The sequence below is a fragment of the Drosophila yakuba genome, chromosome 2L (genome assembly GCF_016746365.2).
Source record: "Drosophila yakuba strain Tai18E2 chromosome 2L, Prin_Dyak_Tai18E2_2.1, whole genome shotgun sequence".
Lineage (NCBI taxonomy): Eukaryota > Metazoa > Arthropoda > Insecta > Diptera > Drosophilidae > Drosophila > Drosophila yakuba.
Window position 1 is genome coordinate 17,245,726 of NC_052527.2, and position 17,664 is coordinate 17,263,389.

Here is a 17,664-nt window from a genome sequence, read left to right on the forward strand (position 1 = left end):
ATACAGCATATAGTTAAGCCAAAAAATAGGGGAACAGAAAACTGGTAAAATTTCCGGAAAATGTATTGTCAATATCTGATCCAACAAATACCTGTACCTAAAACCTATTTGAATGTGCTGCTGACAGCGTTCTAAATTCCAGGACCCATGCGATAAAAGCAATATACTTCTTGCAGCGCGTATCTGCCACCCGCGATGTCACTAATTGCGAGATTTGCTGTTGTGAATTCGACAGGAGATCTCTTTTGAATTTAGCGCGACAAATTTTCTCCAACCACGCCAAATGCAAATATTTGGGATGTTTCGCCGACACGTTGGGCGGGGCACTCCTGCTCCTCCTACTCCTCCAGCTGCTCCTGCTGCTCCAGCTCCTGCTCCTGCTGTACCGTGATTGGAATTCGCGGCATGGAGGCACGGAATGCGGCGGAGGGCTAAAATCACGCAGTTCGCATACGCCATTGAATTTTAAATGAAGATCCCGGGACCGACAATGACATGTTTATAAAAAAAGTGCAAGGGGAGCGGCTGAGCCGAGCAGAGCGAAACAATGCGAAGACGAAGCCGTCCTTGGCAAGGCCAAAAGCCACTTCTGGCCCGGACCACGCCCCCTTGGCGTAGTGGGCATAATTGGTGACGTGTGCACGTCGTTGTCACGGTCGTTGGCGCCGCCTGCACATCCACAGCTTACAAAATTCTACCGGAATGCCTGGAGCATGCGACGAGCTGCTCCACGGACAACCCACTCCGCTCCTGTTCCACGAAGCGCCACGCCTGCATCTAATAAACCGTAATGGCAGCGGCACTCAGCAGAAGTGCTCATCGCGAGATGGGAACGCAAAATTAGCGGCTCCGTGAAAAACTCACACAATTTTGCAGACAAAAAGTTTGCACATTATCGCGAATTTATTAAAATATCAGAGGGATAAGACCATATTATGTATGGTATGGAATACCCTGCACCGCTGATATTGTGAGCTTCTCAGCGGGTCTACCTTGTTTGGTTTGGATAACAACATCCCCTAGTATTAAATTGAAAAAATCCAAAAAAAATGCATGGTATATTCATATAATAAATATAATTATATAAAAAATATTATATGTTAAAATTAATTTAAGATTTGCAAAGACTTGTTAATTAGAATTTCAAATTTCGTAAGAGCAACTCAAGATTGTTGGCACCTTCCTTCAGCTGCAGCAACGCTATCGAACTGCTTATGCAAATGAAAGTAATGCTCTAAAAGTTTCCCGCTAGGCATCAGCACACGTGGAGGAGTCCGGAAATGGCTTGGCTCCTGCATACGGAATCATTGGCTGACAATGATGTGCAGTCCTGCCGGTCGCCACTTCGCACGTACAGGGAATAAACATGAAACTTCGTGAGGATAACGACGAGTCTGCGAAAGTTCCTGTCGGCTGCTCCTGTAAGTTTCACGAGCAGCAGCTGCAAGATTGTTTCACCACTCGATGCAAATGCGTTGGCGCTGAAAGTAGCGTTCTAGTGTGGGGGAAGGGCGGAGTATGGCGGGGAGGGGAAGGCGGAAAAGCTGGAAAAATGGCCGGGAAGAGTGTGCAGAGTGCCGATGGCTCTCTTTTGTTTGGACGCCACTGAATGAGTGGAAAAATGGCGACCAGCTGCACCTCTAGTGCGAAAATATTTGTAATGAGCTAGCTTTTGTGTGAATTTTATTCGGCAAACATTCAGAGGAAACCTTGTAGCTGCAAGCGCACGTAATGTATGTACAAACAGAATGGGTTACAATTTTAAATTTTAATTTTCTCATACATGCCATTCTGCCATTTCTGATGCATGCATTTTTAACCCAATTTTCGCCAGGCGCATAAGGAAAAAAGGTCAGCCCGTTTGCAAGATAACCCAGCTCGGCTTACATGACAATTAAGGAACAAAGGGAATCCTTTTAATATGATGCTGCTTTTGCTGCTGCTGCTGTGTCATTTGCTGTTTGGTTTGAAAAATGCAATTTAATAACGCACCCTCCCTGTAGCTCTGCTGCAATGAAATGCGATTTTTTCCACATAACAACCACCGCATTTCGAAATAATGCGAGTAATTGCTTGCCCGCGAATGAAATTGGGGCTCATTGTTTGCCGTCAGAAACATTCGCTTAGATATTATTTACCACCTAATGACGGTACTAATGAATTGATGTATGCCAGTGCTTCCATTATCCCCGAATTCTCTAAATGGGCGTTTAGCCGAGAAATGTGCATTTCAATAATTTTAACAAATGGACTGGCTGATATGCAACTAAGCCTCGAATAATTGGAAAATTCAATTCCAATTCCAATTTTCGACAATAGAATTTTAATTAGCCTATAATGCCCGAATTCTACGATACACTATTTGGGCAGTTACTTGTGGCGAAAATGCTTTATGGGCCAACTTTTATGGTCAGCCAATAACCCTAGGGGATTTGGCAATTCCTCTTCTCGCTTCTAAATCAATAGCAATAATTCTGGCTAGCGCCCATAAATTGCTGGCCACAAAATATATACAGAATTTGATATTTCTTTTCTCAGCCGCATTATCAGACCGCAAACTCACACACGCGTTGACCATAAATCAAGCTGCGGCCGCTTATTTTGACGCTTTATTAAGTGGTCTATTGGAGGGACATGTGTTCTTTGGTTGGCCGAACGAGGGGAAAAATTGATTGCTATCTCGGATACTTTTTGTTGCACTTTTCCGCGTTGGCCTAATTGTTTGCCCAAAGGCAGACAGCCCGCCCCGTTCAGTTTTTGAACTGAAGTTGCACAACGCAAAAAACAAAACGCTGAAAGGATTTTGAATATGGCAAAAAGTTCGAATACGTAGTTGTGGGAGTTGAGCACTTGTTTACCAGCGGCTTTTCAGTTACTTACATTTACTTTTGGGTGGGAAATTTAAAAATTTCTGTATACAATTTAAGAATGGAAATCCTTTTGAATCAAAGAATTCCTTCAAGGCTCTTTAGTTTGTAATTCTTGTTGGGGACGGAGTTGATCCTTAATTTTGGTTATTTGAATTACTTATCACTCAACCGTATAAATATCAATACCATCCAACATTTGATCGGTGAGTTATTGATATTTGTCTTTAATATTTGAATAAACAGTCCATGTGGGCAGTTAATTTTAAATCGAATTTGTTCATGCGTACATAATTCGTTTTATTGATGACAACCAGCCACAGAAAGGCAACCAAATCCTTAAATATTTATTTTTCACAAAATGAACTCGTCCTTTTGGCCGTTTAAGTTTTTCCCGCGCTCTGACGAGGATACGTCCTTGGACAACGGGGGGTATTCGCACACTGAAATAGGGCCCGAAGCTTCGAAGCCGCTAACATTTTGGCCAAACAGAGGGAAATTTTAGCAGAGATGCTGCGCAGATGAAAGCGAAAGCCGTGCAACACGTGCTGCGTTGCCAGGAGTTACTTACAGCCTGCGGTTTCATCTCTTAAGCGAGGAACTCTCTTAAGTCCGAGGGACTGGGACATGTTGTCATGCCAATCTATTTATTTAACCGAATATATTTTATTAAATCTGCTAACCGTTTTTATAGCCAACCCAAGCCAGCCCAGCCAGGCACCTTATGCAGGCGTTGCTCATAAATTCATGTCAAACAGGGCCAAGGTTGCCACTTGCCACTTGCCACTTTCCACTTTCCATTGGCGGAAGCCACAGGTGTGACAGCAACAAATTAAGTTGCACATATAACTCACAACCCCAAGACAGGGCCTTCAAGGAAATTGCCCGGCTAGATGTCTTCTATGTATGTGGCAGCCCGCCTCCACGGCAAAGTTGCCCCACACAAAATATAATGTGCACGACCCTTGTCATGTATTTTACAATTGTTGCCAACTCCGTTTGTCATTGAGGCAAATGAGCTTGGCAGGCACCAGAAAATAAAAAGTAACACGAGCCAAAACAAGAAACTCGCATAAATTACCCGGGCAAGCTAGGCAGCTGCCTCCCTGCCTGCCATATTGTGAAGCAAACGTTGACCATTGCCTTAATCCCCTTCAATTGTGGCATTCTAGACGCACGAAAGTGTCAACGACTCAGCCAACAGTTCAGCGTTCGAACATAACTCGAGATAATTCGGTTATGACGGGCCAACGAACGTGTTAGCCATATATGACCCAAAAGTCGAATACAATTTCGGAGTCAATGCCAGATAACTTTCTCTGCGACACAGATGGACAGCGCAAATATGCGATAATTGTCCACAGACATTGCAAGCGACAGCATAAAATGTCAGCACAACTTGAGTAAACAAGTGCCACGGGCCAAGTCGGGATCGGGTTAATCGCCGAAAAGTTACCGCCTTGCAATTGATGCTCAGAAAATGCGCACACGGTTGACCCCTGAATTCCCTTGGTGAAAATTCAACAGGTGGCCATAGTAATTAAATTACAACACGGGAAAGTTGACTGTCTCGACTATAAGATACCAGGTATTCAACCAAAACATATATGTGAGGGAGATGTTTCAAGTTAACGGACAAGGCCAATCAAGTGGAGTTTACATGATTGCCCATAAAGATTTAATAAATAGAATTCAGAATTTAACAACTTTTAGACATTGAAGGATATTTATTTATTTATGGATATTTACTAATATTTCTGATGAAAACATGACCTAATAGGGTATAAAACGCTTGTGTCAACTGTTGCATACTTTTTAACAAATCCCGTATACAGTTTTACTTTACGATTACGGGTAGAACTACTAATTTATAAGTTATAAATGGCATATGTCAGCAACATTTACCGCTTTTTAATTATTACAGCATTTAATGGGTTTAGTAATAACAAACATAAAAGAACGCTATAGTCGACTTCCCCGACTATCAGATACCAGTTACTCGGCTGGTGGAGGTGCGAACGAGATATTTCAACATTTTTCTGGCATATCGATAGAAATTGGAAAGGAAAAATATAAAATTAAAAAAAAAGAAAAATAAAACGAAAAAAACCTAAAATATTTTTCACAGGTGTGAGCGTGGCAGAATCTGCCGGCTTGTGGGCGTTGGAGTGGGCGTGGCAACAAAAATAAGCAAACATGACGTCTATGGAATCTGCATCCTTCATCTCAACTTTCCAGCTTTTATAGTTTCTTAGATCAAGGCGTTCATACAAACAGACTGACAATCAGACGGATAGGTTCGACCAGTTCGACTTGGCTATTGATAATTAATTTTAATAATTAACAAAGATTGTCAAATATAGTTGTCTTTCTTGTGCTTAATGATAAGAATGTCTCCCACCTATTCATAACATAATTAATTTTCGCATGTCAAACCTACAAATATATGAAAATATAACAGGATACGTTTATGAAATTCATTGAGAGTCCAAATCAGTGTATTTGTATCGAATATGAACAAATATGTTTGACTCGTTGCAGCTCTCTGGTATGAATCATACGTGTATGAATATAAAGATATATTATCTTTAGGCCTGCAAACTAGCTTTCTTGTACATTTGATAAACTGAGCTTTCTCTCTGTCGATTTATTGCATATTTTTGGGCAGCTTGTAAAAACATTGTACCAATTACAGCTTCCTTACATTTGGAATTTTTTTTGGGTTTTCGCAAAGTTAATCAACATTCAGCAAGCCAAGGATATGAAAGAACAATGTCAGAAAATAAAAATGCAAGGAAATGTGTTCGACTACGCCAAAAAATGTTTGGTACTACAATTTTACGCACGGTTTGCTGTAAGCTGGTAACTGGGATTCTGAAAAGTGTTGCAAATGGAATTACAAAACCCAGCTCGTAAATTCCTTCTGCTACAAATTTATTGAACTGCATTTTGTCTCGTTACTATCCCCAAGGATTTGTACGTGGGGAAGCTAACAAAACAGGTGATAATATAAATCGAAAACTCCATTAAAGAGATAACATTAAACGAAATTCTGCAATACAAAAATTATTGTACAAGCACCAAAATGAAACAAGGATGGTGTGTTCTATTTCGTACTTAGTTTGTATTCCTGTTCCCCTTGCACTTTCCAGACCCTTTTATCCAGCTTTTAGGCATCTGGCCAAAGAGGAGCACATCTTGCTAATGACATAATGAGAGGACAACCCTTTGCCACATCAGCTTCGGTTTGCAGTCAGAGTCCAAAAGTGCAAGGCGCCTTCAATGGAGTGCACTCGATCGAGAAATCGAAGACCAATTGAGCTGTCCCAGCCAAAGGCAACACATCAAGGTGTTAGTAGACTAATAGCACCTGTCGAGCCGGAAAATTGCCGAGCTGCAGAAACGCGGAGGATGAGCACAGGCACAGTACTTTTGCCGGTGACAACCCGTTGACGTGGACTCACGTCGTCGCAACAGATGCTCCGCAAAATGAGCATACGCCGTGTGTGCCCTGCTACGTATGTGGCAGCTAGTAATGCCATTAATCAAGTCGCTCGACGAAAACTATGTCAGCGGATTTGTTCTGGCGACTTGCCAGAAACAAAAATTGTTAAGCAGACAAGCGCCCTTTGACATCCCGTTTCGCGTTGGCTTTTTATCAAATCAGGACTTGATTTGATTAGACCCCGAACGGAATGATAAATTATTGCCTGGCTGAATTGGCCAGCTGCTGGTGTCCTCTGACGACTTAATGCGTGTCGTCTGCCAAACGATTTGGAAAAATTGATTGTGTCCACACTCACAATCAATTGCCAAAGGAAACTCGGCAGCAGAACGGCCAAGCAATAAACAATTCCACATCTAAAAGGGTCTGGGTTGAGTTTGGGGACGGACGCCGTTCACAAAACTACAGACAACAAAACATGGCAAAATAATTGAACGTTCTTTTTTATTTTGGCAAGTACAAATACCAAGCCACAAAAGTGGATTTTACTTACAGCAAGCGGCTGATAATGCAGATGGAAAAACAAAGCCACAAAACCACTCTATTCCAGTCCAGTGCTCCTGGTTGCCAAGGCAATCTAAAAATGCCTTTGCATTCAATGCTTTTCCGCATCGGCCAGCTAATATTTTCCTATAATTTATATGGTCGCCCAGGGAAAACATCCAGCAAACAACAACAACAGCAAATAAAGCGACCAATGAAATTGTAAAGTGTCCTGTCATCGCCACTCCAGGAGATCCCACAACTGGCCAAAGCCCACTCAAGTGAGTCAAACACCTAGCAGCTCAAGTAATTAGCAATTTGTATGGCTTTCGGCCGACGCCATTTATTTTGCGAAGAGCTCACAAAACTCCCGACTTGGCCATAAAAGTTCAACACCGTTTGAGCACCTCAGCACAGCCCGCCAAGGTAAGCTTCGCCAGAATTTCTCCGCAGGTCCTCTAACCGGCTCCTCCTAAGCATAATGAATGTAACCTAACCATGATTTATGCCATTACGGAGCTCATAAATCTCTGGGTCAGCCAGGAAGTGGAGGGAAGGCGTGATCGAAGACCAGCCACAAATACCCTAAGTTGGTATTATCAAAAATAAATATCACTTGTTCATTTAAAGCCAAGAAGTTCATTTTCTGAACAAAGGTTTACACTTTTTTACCTTATTTATATAACATATTTAAGACATTTGAGCTCATATCTGCGTGTGGTTGGGTTTTGGTAGTTCAGGTACTCGTCTGATATTATTTCATTTGATATTGTTTCATTTCATCGCGTCTCAATAACTTTTTCAGCACTAGAAAACCCCCTCAAAACGACGTGACTAACCGACCTGAAGCGGAGGAGTCTCCAGATACAACTCTCCGTCCGGGAAATTTCACATAATTACGTGCACCAGCCGGACTTTTGGGCTGGGAAAATAGGTGCGATGGTGGATCCCGACACTTTGACCTTTCGGCCACAATATGCGCTCGTTAGTCAATGCTTAGCAATTTGTTATCAATCAATAATAAATGTAAATAACATAATAATGAGAACACAGGCGTTGGACCCACTCCCCCGAAGATGATGAGGCATCAGGGCATGGGCTCAAATGGCCTGTGGAAAGAAAAGGAATTTGGCCTAAATGAGTTATTGCCCGCATAAACAAAAACGGAAGTGCGAAAGCGCCCACGGAGGCATGCGATATTATATTTTTTCCGCCCCATCACGGCAGCTGTTTTCCGAATAGACAACTCCGCCAATTGAGCGAATCAATGGCCGTCCAGTCAGTCTTGAAAATACAAAGATACAAAAACACGGAGGCCCAGAAACAGCCACCCTGTGTTTTCTGGGAGCTGGGAGATGGGAGCTTTCGTGGTCTTATTTTTCACTTTTTCGCCCGCTGGTCATGCAGTGGGGATTCCAAGACCGTTTTTATAGAATTTCTCAGCTTAAAGCTGGAAAAACAGAGAACTGGAAGCAGATACAAATGCCTGGTTATCTCCAAGGGAATACACATACCAATCTGGCCTCACCCACTGCACCTGGTCTATGAGTTCTCCTGTTGCCGTGAGGAAGTTCATCTTATTCTGGCTAATTATTCCATTTGTTTTGCAGCTCCAAGTTTTTTGCCTTGCTTTGTTTCGTTGCCCCAAGGATTCTGTGGCGTGACTGCACTATCAAAAAGTGCCATGGCAAAAACTTACTCCTAGCTGAATGGCTCCATCCTTCCCCGCGAATGGTGAATCCAGGGTAAACATATTGCACAGCACATGCAATTCTGTCAAAACAGTCGTACTCGGTTAGCAGCTGGCAAATAACACATGAGAAATGAGCAAATTAGTGGGCGAGTCACGGAAAAGTTTTAGCCGGATTTTGGCTCCAGATTAGCGGGAGAATACTTTGTCATTCTTTTTGAGGATTGTATTCTGGGCAATCCTAGACCCAATCGCTTTTAAATGCTGTGTACCTAAAAGGATATGTTGTAAGTACCATTAGATACTTTCCTTTTAAAATTCATTACACTTGCTGCTGGCCGCCAGCAGCCAAAGTAGAAATAAAGTAGCGAAAATTACAATTTAGCTTAACAAGTTTATACCAGTTAGCTGGCTGCTAAACAAACTAATAAATTTGTTTTGGTATCTGATTCAGCCGCGGGCATTTTTACCTTTTTAATTAACAAAGTTTCGGTTACAGCTTCCACCTTAACAAAATATTTCAATAAATAACAGCCCAAACAATTTCGGTGTACATTGCGCTTATTATCTTTTATTTTAAACATTGCAGATAACTTATATTATGTCAAGCATACTTAAATGCTTTCAACTTTCAGGTACATGCCGTTATCAGTACCCAGCAGAAAATTCTTGTTTGAAAGTATCAAAGGAACTTCAGTGCGATTTGAAACTGAAAATTTGAAACGTCGAAGCAGCGAGACGAGTCCGATCTTGGCCTGAATCTTTCCGAACCGCAGTCCAATGCAGTTCCGAGGTCCATCGCCAAAGGGCAAGTAGGCCATCGGATGGCGGTTTTTGACTTCCTCCGGATCAAAGCGACTGGGATCGAACTTTTCCGGTTCGGGATATATCTCAGGGTCGTGATGAATATTATGGACGGGAATCAGGGCAAGGACGCCCTTGTCCAGCACAATATCTGTGTTGGGAATTTTGTAGTCTCGATTAGCCTCTCGAACGAGATGGGGCAGCAGGGGGTGCTTTCGAAGAGTTTCTGAAAGATGTTTTGGCTTAAAATCAGTTGATTTAGATGTGTGGATGCGTACTTACCAGACAGCACCTGATCCAAATAGCTCATCTCAGCCAGAACGTCGTAACTCAGCTCTCCTCCTTCCACATTGGCCAGCACACTTTCGATCTCCTCCCTCAACCGCTGCTGAATCTCCGGCTGCAGGGCCAGCTCGTACAGGCAGAATGACATGGTGCTGGAAGAGGTCTCGAATCCAGCCACGAAGAACACAAAGGCCTGAGCAGCCATTTGCTCCAGGGTCAGGCCGTGGGAGAGATCGATACCCCGGCCCTTTTTGGCAGCTTCTTGGTCCTCCGCTCGGAGCTCTATCATTTGTTCAATGAAGTCGTTACGCTTTATTCCGTTCTTGAGACGATAGTCGACGGTGCTCTTTACCGTCGACAAAAAGAACTCTGTCACATCATCGGGCAGTACTTTCATTCGCAATTTCCTGGCCAACCTGGCGTTGGTAAACATAAACGTTTGCACTAGCGTGGAATGACGACGCTTGGTGAATATTTCGCGACCCTTCTGTCGGAACTCGGCATTTGGATCCTGGAGACTGTTGCACTCCAGTCCGAAGGCGCACGATCCGATGACATCTGTGGTGAACCGGGCACAGAGATCCTTGATCTCCACATTGCCGCCCTCCACTTTGGCCTCCTTTACCGCCTTATCCATGGCATCGCCCAGGCGAAGACCCACGTCCACGATCACCTTCGACATCTGCTTCATCTTGCCAGAGGTAAAAACGGGAGACAGCTTGTGCCGCATCGCTCGCCACTCATCGCCCTCCAGTGAAAACAGGTGGCCCGTGAGGGGGTCGTCACGGGGATTGTTGAAAGCGCCACGATCCTGGAAGTAGCTGAAGTCCTTGATCATCACCTGCTTGATGAAATCCAGATCGGTGATCATGGCAGTTCGCTTAAAGAACATGTACATTCCGGCGATGGGAGCCTTTCCCTTAAACTTCTTATAGATTCTTTGATTGATATCGCGGAAATGGTACTTCTTACTGATTCCCTTCATGTTTCCAACCAGAGGCAGAGGTTTCTCGTGTGGAACACCTTTCTTCTTCCAATAAGAGAAGATTTTAACATGCAAACTGTAGGCCAAGGCCAAGACCACGCCCAAAAGGGCGATTGTAAACAGCATTGCGAGCGGTCACTGTACACTGTTCTTGATAAAACTTGTGTTAACACTGATCGTTTTGCCGCTTAGTTTGGCTTTATATACAAAGCAGACAGAGCTTTTGACAACTCCTTATCTTTCTAAAAACATTTGCGATGGCACTAATCATGAATTGCTTAAACTAGAAACGAATATCGATGTACCCAATTATATAATGCAGTCAAACCAAACGAGTACTGGAACATTAGACACCATTTATTTGGTAATTCGAATAAAAATGTTGTAGTTAAATATATGAATGTTGTTGAATTTGGTCAACAAATAGAGGGAATTCCGTCTAAAGGCTGACGAAACTTTTTTTCCGCACAGTAAACTGGTCGCCTAGCCGACTTCACTGAATCAGCGTTTGGGAACAACTGAGGCACGATGATATTATTGTTTTTCTAAAGAGCTTTGCAATGCTTTAGAGAGCTTGATTTCTCGCAAACAAAATAAACAAAAAATTTGTTTAGTTTAGAGTCTAAAAGTACAACCAGTTTGTAAGAGAATTACTAGACACAATAAGTAATTTTTAACTAGCCGGCATCAATAAAACGTGATTCACACTGAGAGATAGCTTCCTAATTAGTTTTTATTTTAAAATATTATAAATTGGTGTGCCCTAAGCATCCCCAGTCATACTTATGTACATATATACATGTTAAATATCAGAAGATGTTGTGATACAGTGACTACGATTTATAATAATATCTGGTTTGCTTTTAACTATTCCCCTGATTAAGCGAAAACCGATAAAAATCAGCAGGAAGCATCTATTTTAATAAGCATAATTGTCATTGGCCCTGCATTATTATTTAATTCCAGCTTTTGTTTTATGACTCGAGCTGCACTTAACTGCGGCATTACGATTTTTATGTCGATGGGATCCGATGGCGCATTAGCGGCATAAAACGGGCTGTGAGCATTAGGCCCAAATCCTTTAAGCACCAAGAACACCACACACGCCTGCCGAAGGTCACAAAATGCTTTTAGGTGCGACTTCGTTTTATTATTCACTGGGAGCAGATAGAAGTCCTGCATGGAGGAAGCTGGGGGAACCAACCACTTGAAAGCACGCTGCCCATGTGGCATAGCGTTTAATGGGCCTTCAATCGCTTACGCGTAAATTTTTCGGCAACTTTGTAATAAGCCTGGGGAAATCAGTGACAACAGCGGCTCGATTTAGTGTTAGTTTTATTGGGTTTACGCTTGAGTTGATTTCTGGACAGTAACGGCCGAGTTTAATTAAAGGTTAAAGGATTGAAAGGCCAAAAGGCAGAAGGAAAGCCGTCTAGCGAATCATCAACAGCCTGTCAATAAACTGATGGTTTCTTTTCCTGTTTACGCCCAGGCTCACATTTCAATTAAAAAGACAAACACTCTAGGAGTCGAATAAAAAAGTGTCCTGGAAAGAGGATAGAATTGCGCATTCAGTACTCATTCGTGTCTGCTTTAAGAAAAACATTTGAGCTACAAGACAACCGTTGCAAAAAACTGTCTCAACATGTGTTAATTTAATGAAATTGGCCACCAGCTCTTTTCCCTTTGGAACAAAAACTTGAAGCTAAGAATTCATTTGCATTAATTTTCACTGCGATAACGAGTACATTTATAGAGCCCACGCTCATATTTTCATTTCTTTTCAGCTTTACCAAACAATTTTGTGGCAATAGGTTCGCAGGCCAAACGTTTCATTGACTCCTTATCAGATATTTTTGTTACGGTGGTCATGTTGAGTTGTAGACAACAATTCTTGATAGCAACTTGAGTCACCAAAATGTTTAAAATGTTTCTGTTGCCCTAAAATCATTAGAAATCTATTGGCTATCGCAAAAAACTAAGTATTTTTGCAATTTATGCATGTGTATGTTAAAGTGTACAAAAAATAAATAAATATTTTAACAAATGATAACAATTGGGCATATATACAGATGTATACATTTTAGAGTTTTTTCATATATGTTACAAACCTTCCAATTAATCTAGTATACCCTTTTAAACTAAGCAGTGTACAAATATAGTACTTGTTCACAACCTTATCTATCAGTACTGATAGTACTATATAGCCATGGGAAAAAGCTTTGTCTAATCAATGCTTGCCTATATATGACTTGCATATATTGTTTTGTTTATTGCCGATTAAGCTCCCGAAATCTGTATATATCTTACGCTTTGGCAAACATTATTTTAGTTCTCGTCTAGCGTTCTACGAAGAATATTCGTTAAAGCTAAAATAGCCGTTTACACGAACATTTATTGCGTACTATAGTTCTGAAAACCTGAATCTAAACGAGTATCTTAATCGCCATGCTGCTTACTCTCGCATTATTGGGTTTAGTCCTATTGTTGGCCTATAGATTCTACCACAACACCTACACATATTGGGCCAGAATGGGCGTGCCCCATGAGCGCCCCCTACCGTTGATTGGAAACATGAAGGGTATCGGAACGAAGTACCACTTACGCGACATCAATCAGAGGGTATACGACAAGTTTAAGGGCAAGGCTCCCATTGCTGGAATGTTCCTGTTCATCAAGCGAGCCGCCATGGTCACTGATCTCGACCTCATCAAGCAAGTGCTGATCAAGGACTTCCATCACTTTCAAGATCGCGGCCTCTTCAACAACACTCGTGACGATCCCTTAACAGGACACCTGCTCACTTTGGAGGGCGATGAATGGAAATCGATGAGGCACAAGCTCACACCTGTCTTCACCTCCGGAAAAATGAAAAAAATGTCGGAAGTGGTTGTAGAGGTGGGTCATCATCTGGTCGACGCCACGGAAAAGGCGGTCAAGGCGGGCGAAGTGGAGAATGGGGATGTGGAAATAAAGGATCTCTGTGCCCGGTTTACCACGGATGTCATTGGATCGTGCGCCTTCGGGCTGGAGTGCAACAGTCTTCAGGACCCAAATGCCGAATTCCGTAAAAAGGGCCGCATGGTCTTCGATGAACCCCGTCATTCTACGCTGATCCAAAATTTTATATTCACGAACGCCAAGTGGGCAAAAAAGTTAAGAATGAAGGCTCTTCGCGATGATTTGACCGACTTCTTCATGTCGGCAGTGAAGAACACCGTCGATTATCGCCTCAAGAACGGCATAAAACGGAACGACTTTATGGACCAGTTAATAGAGCTCCGAGCGGAGGACCAAGAAGCTGCCAAAAAGGGCCAGGGTATCGATCTATCCCACGGCCTGACTCTGGAGCAAATGGCTGCCCAGGCCTTTGTGTTCTTCGTGGCTGGATTTGAGACCTCCTCCAGTACGATGGCATTCTGTTTGTACGAACTAGCCCTGCAGCCGGAGATCCAGAATCAAGTAAGGGATGAGATAGAAAGGGTTCTGGATGGAGGGACGATTACCTACGACGCCTTAGCTGAAATGTCCTTTCTGGAGCAGGTCTTGTCTGGTAAGAGTTATACTATTATTACAGAAGGAAATTCGCTAGCCCAACTTTACTTTTAGAAACTCTTCGAAAACATCCTATTCTCCCGCAACTTTTGCGGGAAACAAATGAAAGCTATAAGGTCCCCAATACTGAGTTCATCATTGAGAAGGGAACCACATTGCTGATACCTGTGCACAGTATTCACCACGATCAGGATTTATATCCGCAACCAGAACTCTTCGATCCCAGCCGTTTTGAGACTGATAATTCGAAATCCCGCCACCCATTTGCATATCTGCCGTTCGGTGATGGACCCCGCAATTGCATAGGTCTACGTTTCGGCAAAATGCAGGCCAAGATTGGCATTGTGTCCTTGCTTCAGCGCTTCAAGTTCGGGGTTTCAGAGTTAACAGAAATCCCCTTAATTTTGGACACTCGCAGCCCCACTTTGTCGGCCAAAAATGGAATTCATCTAAAAGTTGAACGCATATAGACACGGAAATGCAAATTAAAGCAAATGGTTAACTGTATAACACACTTTTTCACGTGCAAGATACAAAAATAATTACTACCTAATGCCCCATATCAAAGATAATAGTTATTATCACCGAAATATATGTTAACGATAAGCATTGCATTTGCTGTATTTTCAAATAATAATTGATCTGAAAGCAGAACATTAGCAACGCTCTATTTTGTTTACAAATCATGAACTTTCATTTAAAATGACGCAAGATACTGTGTGTACGTTTGGATACCCATATAACACCCATAGAAAAAGAGAGCCCACGGAAAAGAGAGGACCCGAAAGCTTTTCAGCCGGCGAAAATCATATGTAACCCACTTTTCCACTCAGTTGCTATTCTATCGATCTGGGGATAACATGCTAACGCTCCTGGTTCTCGTGCTCACCGCCGGACTTTTGCTATATGCCAAGCTCCGCTGGCATTACAGCTACTGGAGCAGAAGGGGCGTGGCCGGAGAAAGGCCGGTGTATTTCCGCGGCAATATGAGTGGACTGGGAAGGGACCTTCACTGGACGGATATCAACCTGCGGATCTATAGGAAATTTCGGGGAGTGGAGCGCTACTGCGGCTACTTTACGTTCATGACCAAGTCATTGTTTATTATGGATCTGGAACTGATCCGCGAGATAATGATCAGGGACTTTGCCAGCTTTGCCGATCGAGGACTCTTCCATAATGTGCGGGACGATCCGCTGACCGGGAACCTTCTCTTCCTGGACGGACCGGAGTGGCGCTGGTTGCGCCAGAATTTGACGCAGGTGTTCACCTCGGGCAAGATGAAATTCATGTTCCCCAACATGGTGGAGGTGGGTGAGAAGCTGACGCAGGCGTGTCGCCTCCAGGTCGGCGAGATCGAGGCCAAGGATTTGTGTGCGAGGTTCACCACGGATGTGATCGGCAGCTGTGCTTTTGGCCTCGAGTGCAATAGTCTTCAGGATCCGGAGTCGCAGTTCCGGCGCATGGGTCGATCGGTGACCACGGAGCCCCTGCATTCGGTGCTCGTCCAGGCCTTTATGTTTGCTCAGCCGGATTTGGCAAGGAAGCTGCGCTTCAGGCTCTTTCGTCCGGAGGTCAGTGAGTTCTTCCTGGACACTGTTCGCCAGACATTGGACTATAGGCGACGAGAGAATATACAGCGCAATGACCTGATCCAACTGCTAATGGAACTGGGCGAGGAGGGAGTCAAGGATGCCTTGTCCTTCGAGCAGATTGCGGCCCAGGCACTAGTCTTCTTCCTGGCCGGGTTCGATACCTCCTCCACCACCATGTCCTTCTGTCTGTATGAGCTGGCCCTCAATCCCGATGTCCAGGAAAGACTACGAGTTGAGGTACTCGACGTTTTGAACAGCAACAATCAAAAGCTCACCTACGACTCCGTTCAGGAGATGCCCTACCTGGACCAAGTGGTAGCCGAAACCCTTCGCAAGTATCCCATACTACCTCACTTGCTGAGGCGATCCACCAAGGAATACCAGGTACCGGGGAGCAACCTCATCCTAGAACCGGGAACTAAGATAATAATACCCGTGCATAGTATTCATCACGATCCAGAGCTTTATCCCGATCCAGAGAAGTTTGATCCCAGTCGCTTTGAGGCAGAAAAGATTAGGGCCCGACATCCCTTCGCCTATTTGCCATTTGGCGAGGGTCCTCGCAACTGCATAGGCGAGCGATTTGGCAAGCTGCAAGTCAAGGTGGGTCTTGTGTACCTCCTAAGAGACTTTAAGTTTAGCAGGTCGCAGAAAACACAGATCCCGCTGAAGTTTTCCAGCCGCAATTTCCTTATATCCACTCAGGAGGGAGTTCATTTGAGGATGGACGCACTTGCCGCACAGTAGTAGTTGTCATTTGAAAATATGTATCATACCGACAGCACGAAATATCTATACATAAGAAAGTTCTTATCTACAAAAGACTGCATTCCCGATTGTAATAATCCCTACATTATACAAATGAACACAAGGTAATGGTCTATTATCAGAAAGCTTTTTAAAACATTTAATTGATGATAAATAAATAAAGAGAGCAAATAATAATAATAATAAATATATCATATGACTCAAATCCAAATTGCCACAATTTTTTTTTTAAATAATGAATTAAAATTGTAAATGCACTCATATGAGTACTATACGTACATATGTATGTACATATAAATCAGAAAGCTCTTAAAGGTCGGGCTTGTACTCGTAAATTCTCTTTGAGAATGCAGCGCTCAAAAGCTCTAGTGTTAATAAAAAATGTATGGAGAATTAAAAGAATAGTTTAACATCTTAGTATATCCATACATTTGACAATACTAATGATAAAAGAAATAATACATTACAGGACATTATCATTTATAATTTTTTTTGTACGATTGATATTGTTGCCGATATATTAAATTACATTCAGTACTCACAAGGAAATAACTTAAAATTAAGAATTAAAATTTAAATATTGAATCAATAAATGTTGCCTTAAAAATAAAAAACGAATTTGAACAAATATTTGTTGACATTTTCGTTCCATAAAAGTTCATCGCTATAGCACTCAAATTAGTGGTTGTCCTGGATAACGTAGCGACCGAGCTTTACACACACTCAAAAGCTGATTAGTATATCAACTGGCAATGCTTGGTATCAGGCAATTTGTTATCAGCACACTTGAATGCAGCATTATTTTCAAAACTCATAATGGTTAGTTGAAAAAATGTAAAGATATGATAAAGGATGAAAATGCTTAGTTTTTGAAATGCAGGTACAGATTAACAATTTCCTTGCTGACCCTGTAAATAGACCAACACCGCCAATGAATTGAGGTTGTATTGATTATGAGTTGCACAGAGCGAAAAGATTAGTGACGAGAATGTGCAGCCTAAGAAAATTCTTGTAAGAGAACAAAGAAAATTTTAATTGGTTATTAAAAAATTGCTATTAAACTACGATAGTTCCAATAATAACACAATTTCCAAAATGTATTTAAATTGTTAAAGTAAATAACATTT

At 42.5% G+C, this 17,664-nt stretch overlaps 4 protein-coding genes and 1 long non-coding RNA gene across 5 annotated transcripts in view; 3 read left to right on the forward strand and 2 right to left on the reverse strand.

Annotated features, from left to right (window-relative positions):
• The window catches only part of LOC6528602 (metabotropic glutamate receptor 2), an 84,853-nt gene extending 81,550 nt beyond the window's left edge, over window positions 1-3,303 (reverse strand). The window contains exon 1 of the mRNA XM_039371075.2: window positions 2,881-3,303. The gene's annotated coding sequence lies outside the window, so the exon portion shown is untranslated. The remainder of the gene's footprint in view (window positions 1-2,880) is intronic.
• Window positions 3,304-6,435: 3,132 nt separating this feature from the next.
• On the forward strand, window positions 6,436-8,163 carry LOC6528607. The gene is made up of 3 exons (XR_001454380.3): window positions 6,436-7,281; window positions 7,333-7,595; window positions 7,661-8,163. It is a non-coding gene; the product is annotated as an uncharacterized LOC6528607 (long non-coding RNA).
• Window positions 8,164-9,088: 925 nt separating this feature from the next.
• LOC6528606 (probable cytochrome P450 6a14) lies at window positions 9,089-11,138 on the reverse strand. The gene is made up of 2 exons (XM_002089613.3): window positions 9,632-11,138; window positions 9,089-9,575 (listed from the first exon to the last, which is right to left on the reverse strand). The coding sequence occupies exons 1-2, from the start codon at window positions 10,743-10,745 to the stop codon at window positions 9,160-9,162; spliced, it is 1,530 nt and encodes a 509-aa protein (XP_002089649.1). The 5' UTR covers window positions 10,746-11,138; the 3' UTR covers window positions 9,089-9,159.
• Window positions 11,139-12,921: 1,783 nt separating this feature from the next.
• Window positions 12,922-14,788, forward strand: LOC120320435 (probable cytochrome P450 6a14). The gene is made up of 2 exons (XM_002089614.4): window positions 12,922-14,172; window positions 14,229-14,788. Exons 1-2 carry the CDS (start codon window positions 13,068-13,070, stop codon window positions 14,642-14,644), a joined length of 1,521 nt encoding a protein of 506 aa, XP_002089650.1. The 5' UTR covers window positions 12,922-13,067; the 3' UTR covers window positions 14,645-14,788.
• Window positions 14,789-14,891: 103 nt separating this feature from the next.
• On the forward strand, window positions 14,892-16,591 carry LOC6528608 (probable cytochrome P450 6a13). Its single transcript, XM_002089615.3, has one exon. It carries the CDS (start codon window positions 15,035-15,037, stop codon window positions 16,514-16,516), a length of 1,482 nt encoding a protein of 493 aa, XP_002089651.1. The 5' UTR covers window positions 14,892-15,034; the 3' UTR covers window positions 16,517-16,591.
• The last annotated feature ends 1,073 nt before the right edge of the window (window positions 16,592-17,664 follow it).

Bases quoted from the DNA above. Each gene is read 5' to 3' on its own strand.
- LOC120320435 (XM_002089614.4), top strand. From the start codon at position 13,068: ATGCTGCTTACTCTCGCATTATTGGGTTTAGTCCTATTGTTGGCCTAT. The intron at 14,173-14,228 runs GTAAGAGTTATA...CTTTACTTTTAG, and splicing joins TCTGGAGCAGGTCTTGTCTG to AAACTCTTCGAAAACATCCT.
- LOC6528608 (XM_002089615.3), top strand. From the start codon at position 15,035: ATGCTAACGCTCCTGGTTCTCGTGCTCACCGCCGGACTTTTGCTATAT.
- LOC6528606 (XM_002089613.3), bottom strand. From the start codon at position 10,745: ATGCTGTTTACAATCGCCCTTTTGGGCGTGGTCTTGGCCTTGGCCTAC. The intron at 9,576-9,631 runs GTAAGTACGCAT...AACATCTTTCAG, and splicing joins TTTGGATCAGGTGCTGTCTG to AAACTCTTCGAAAGCACCCC.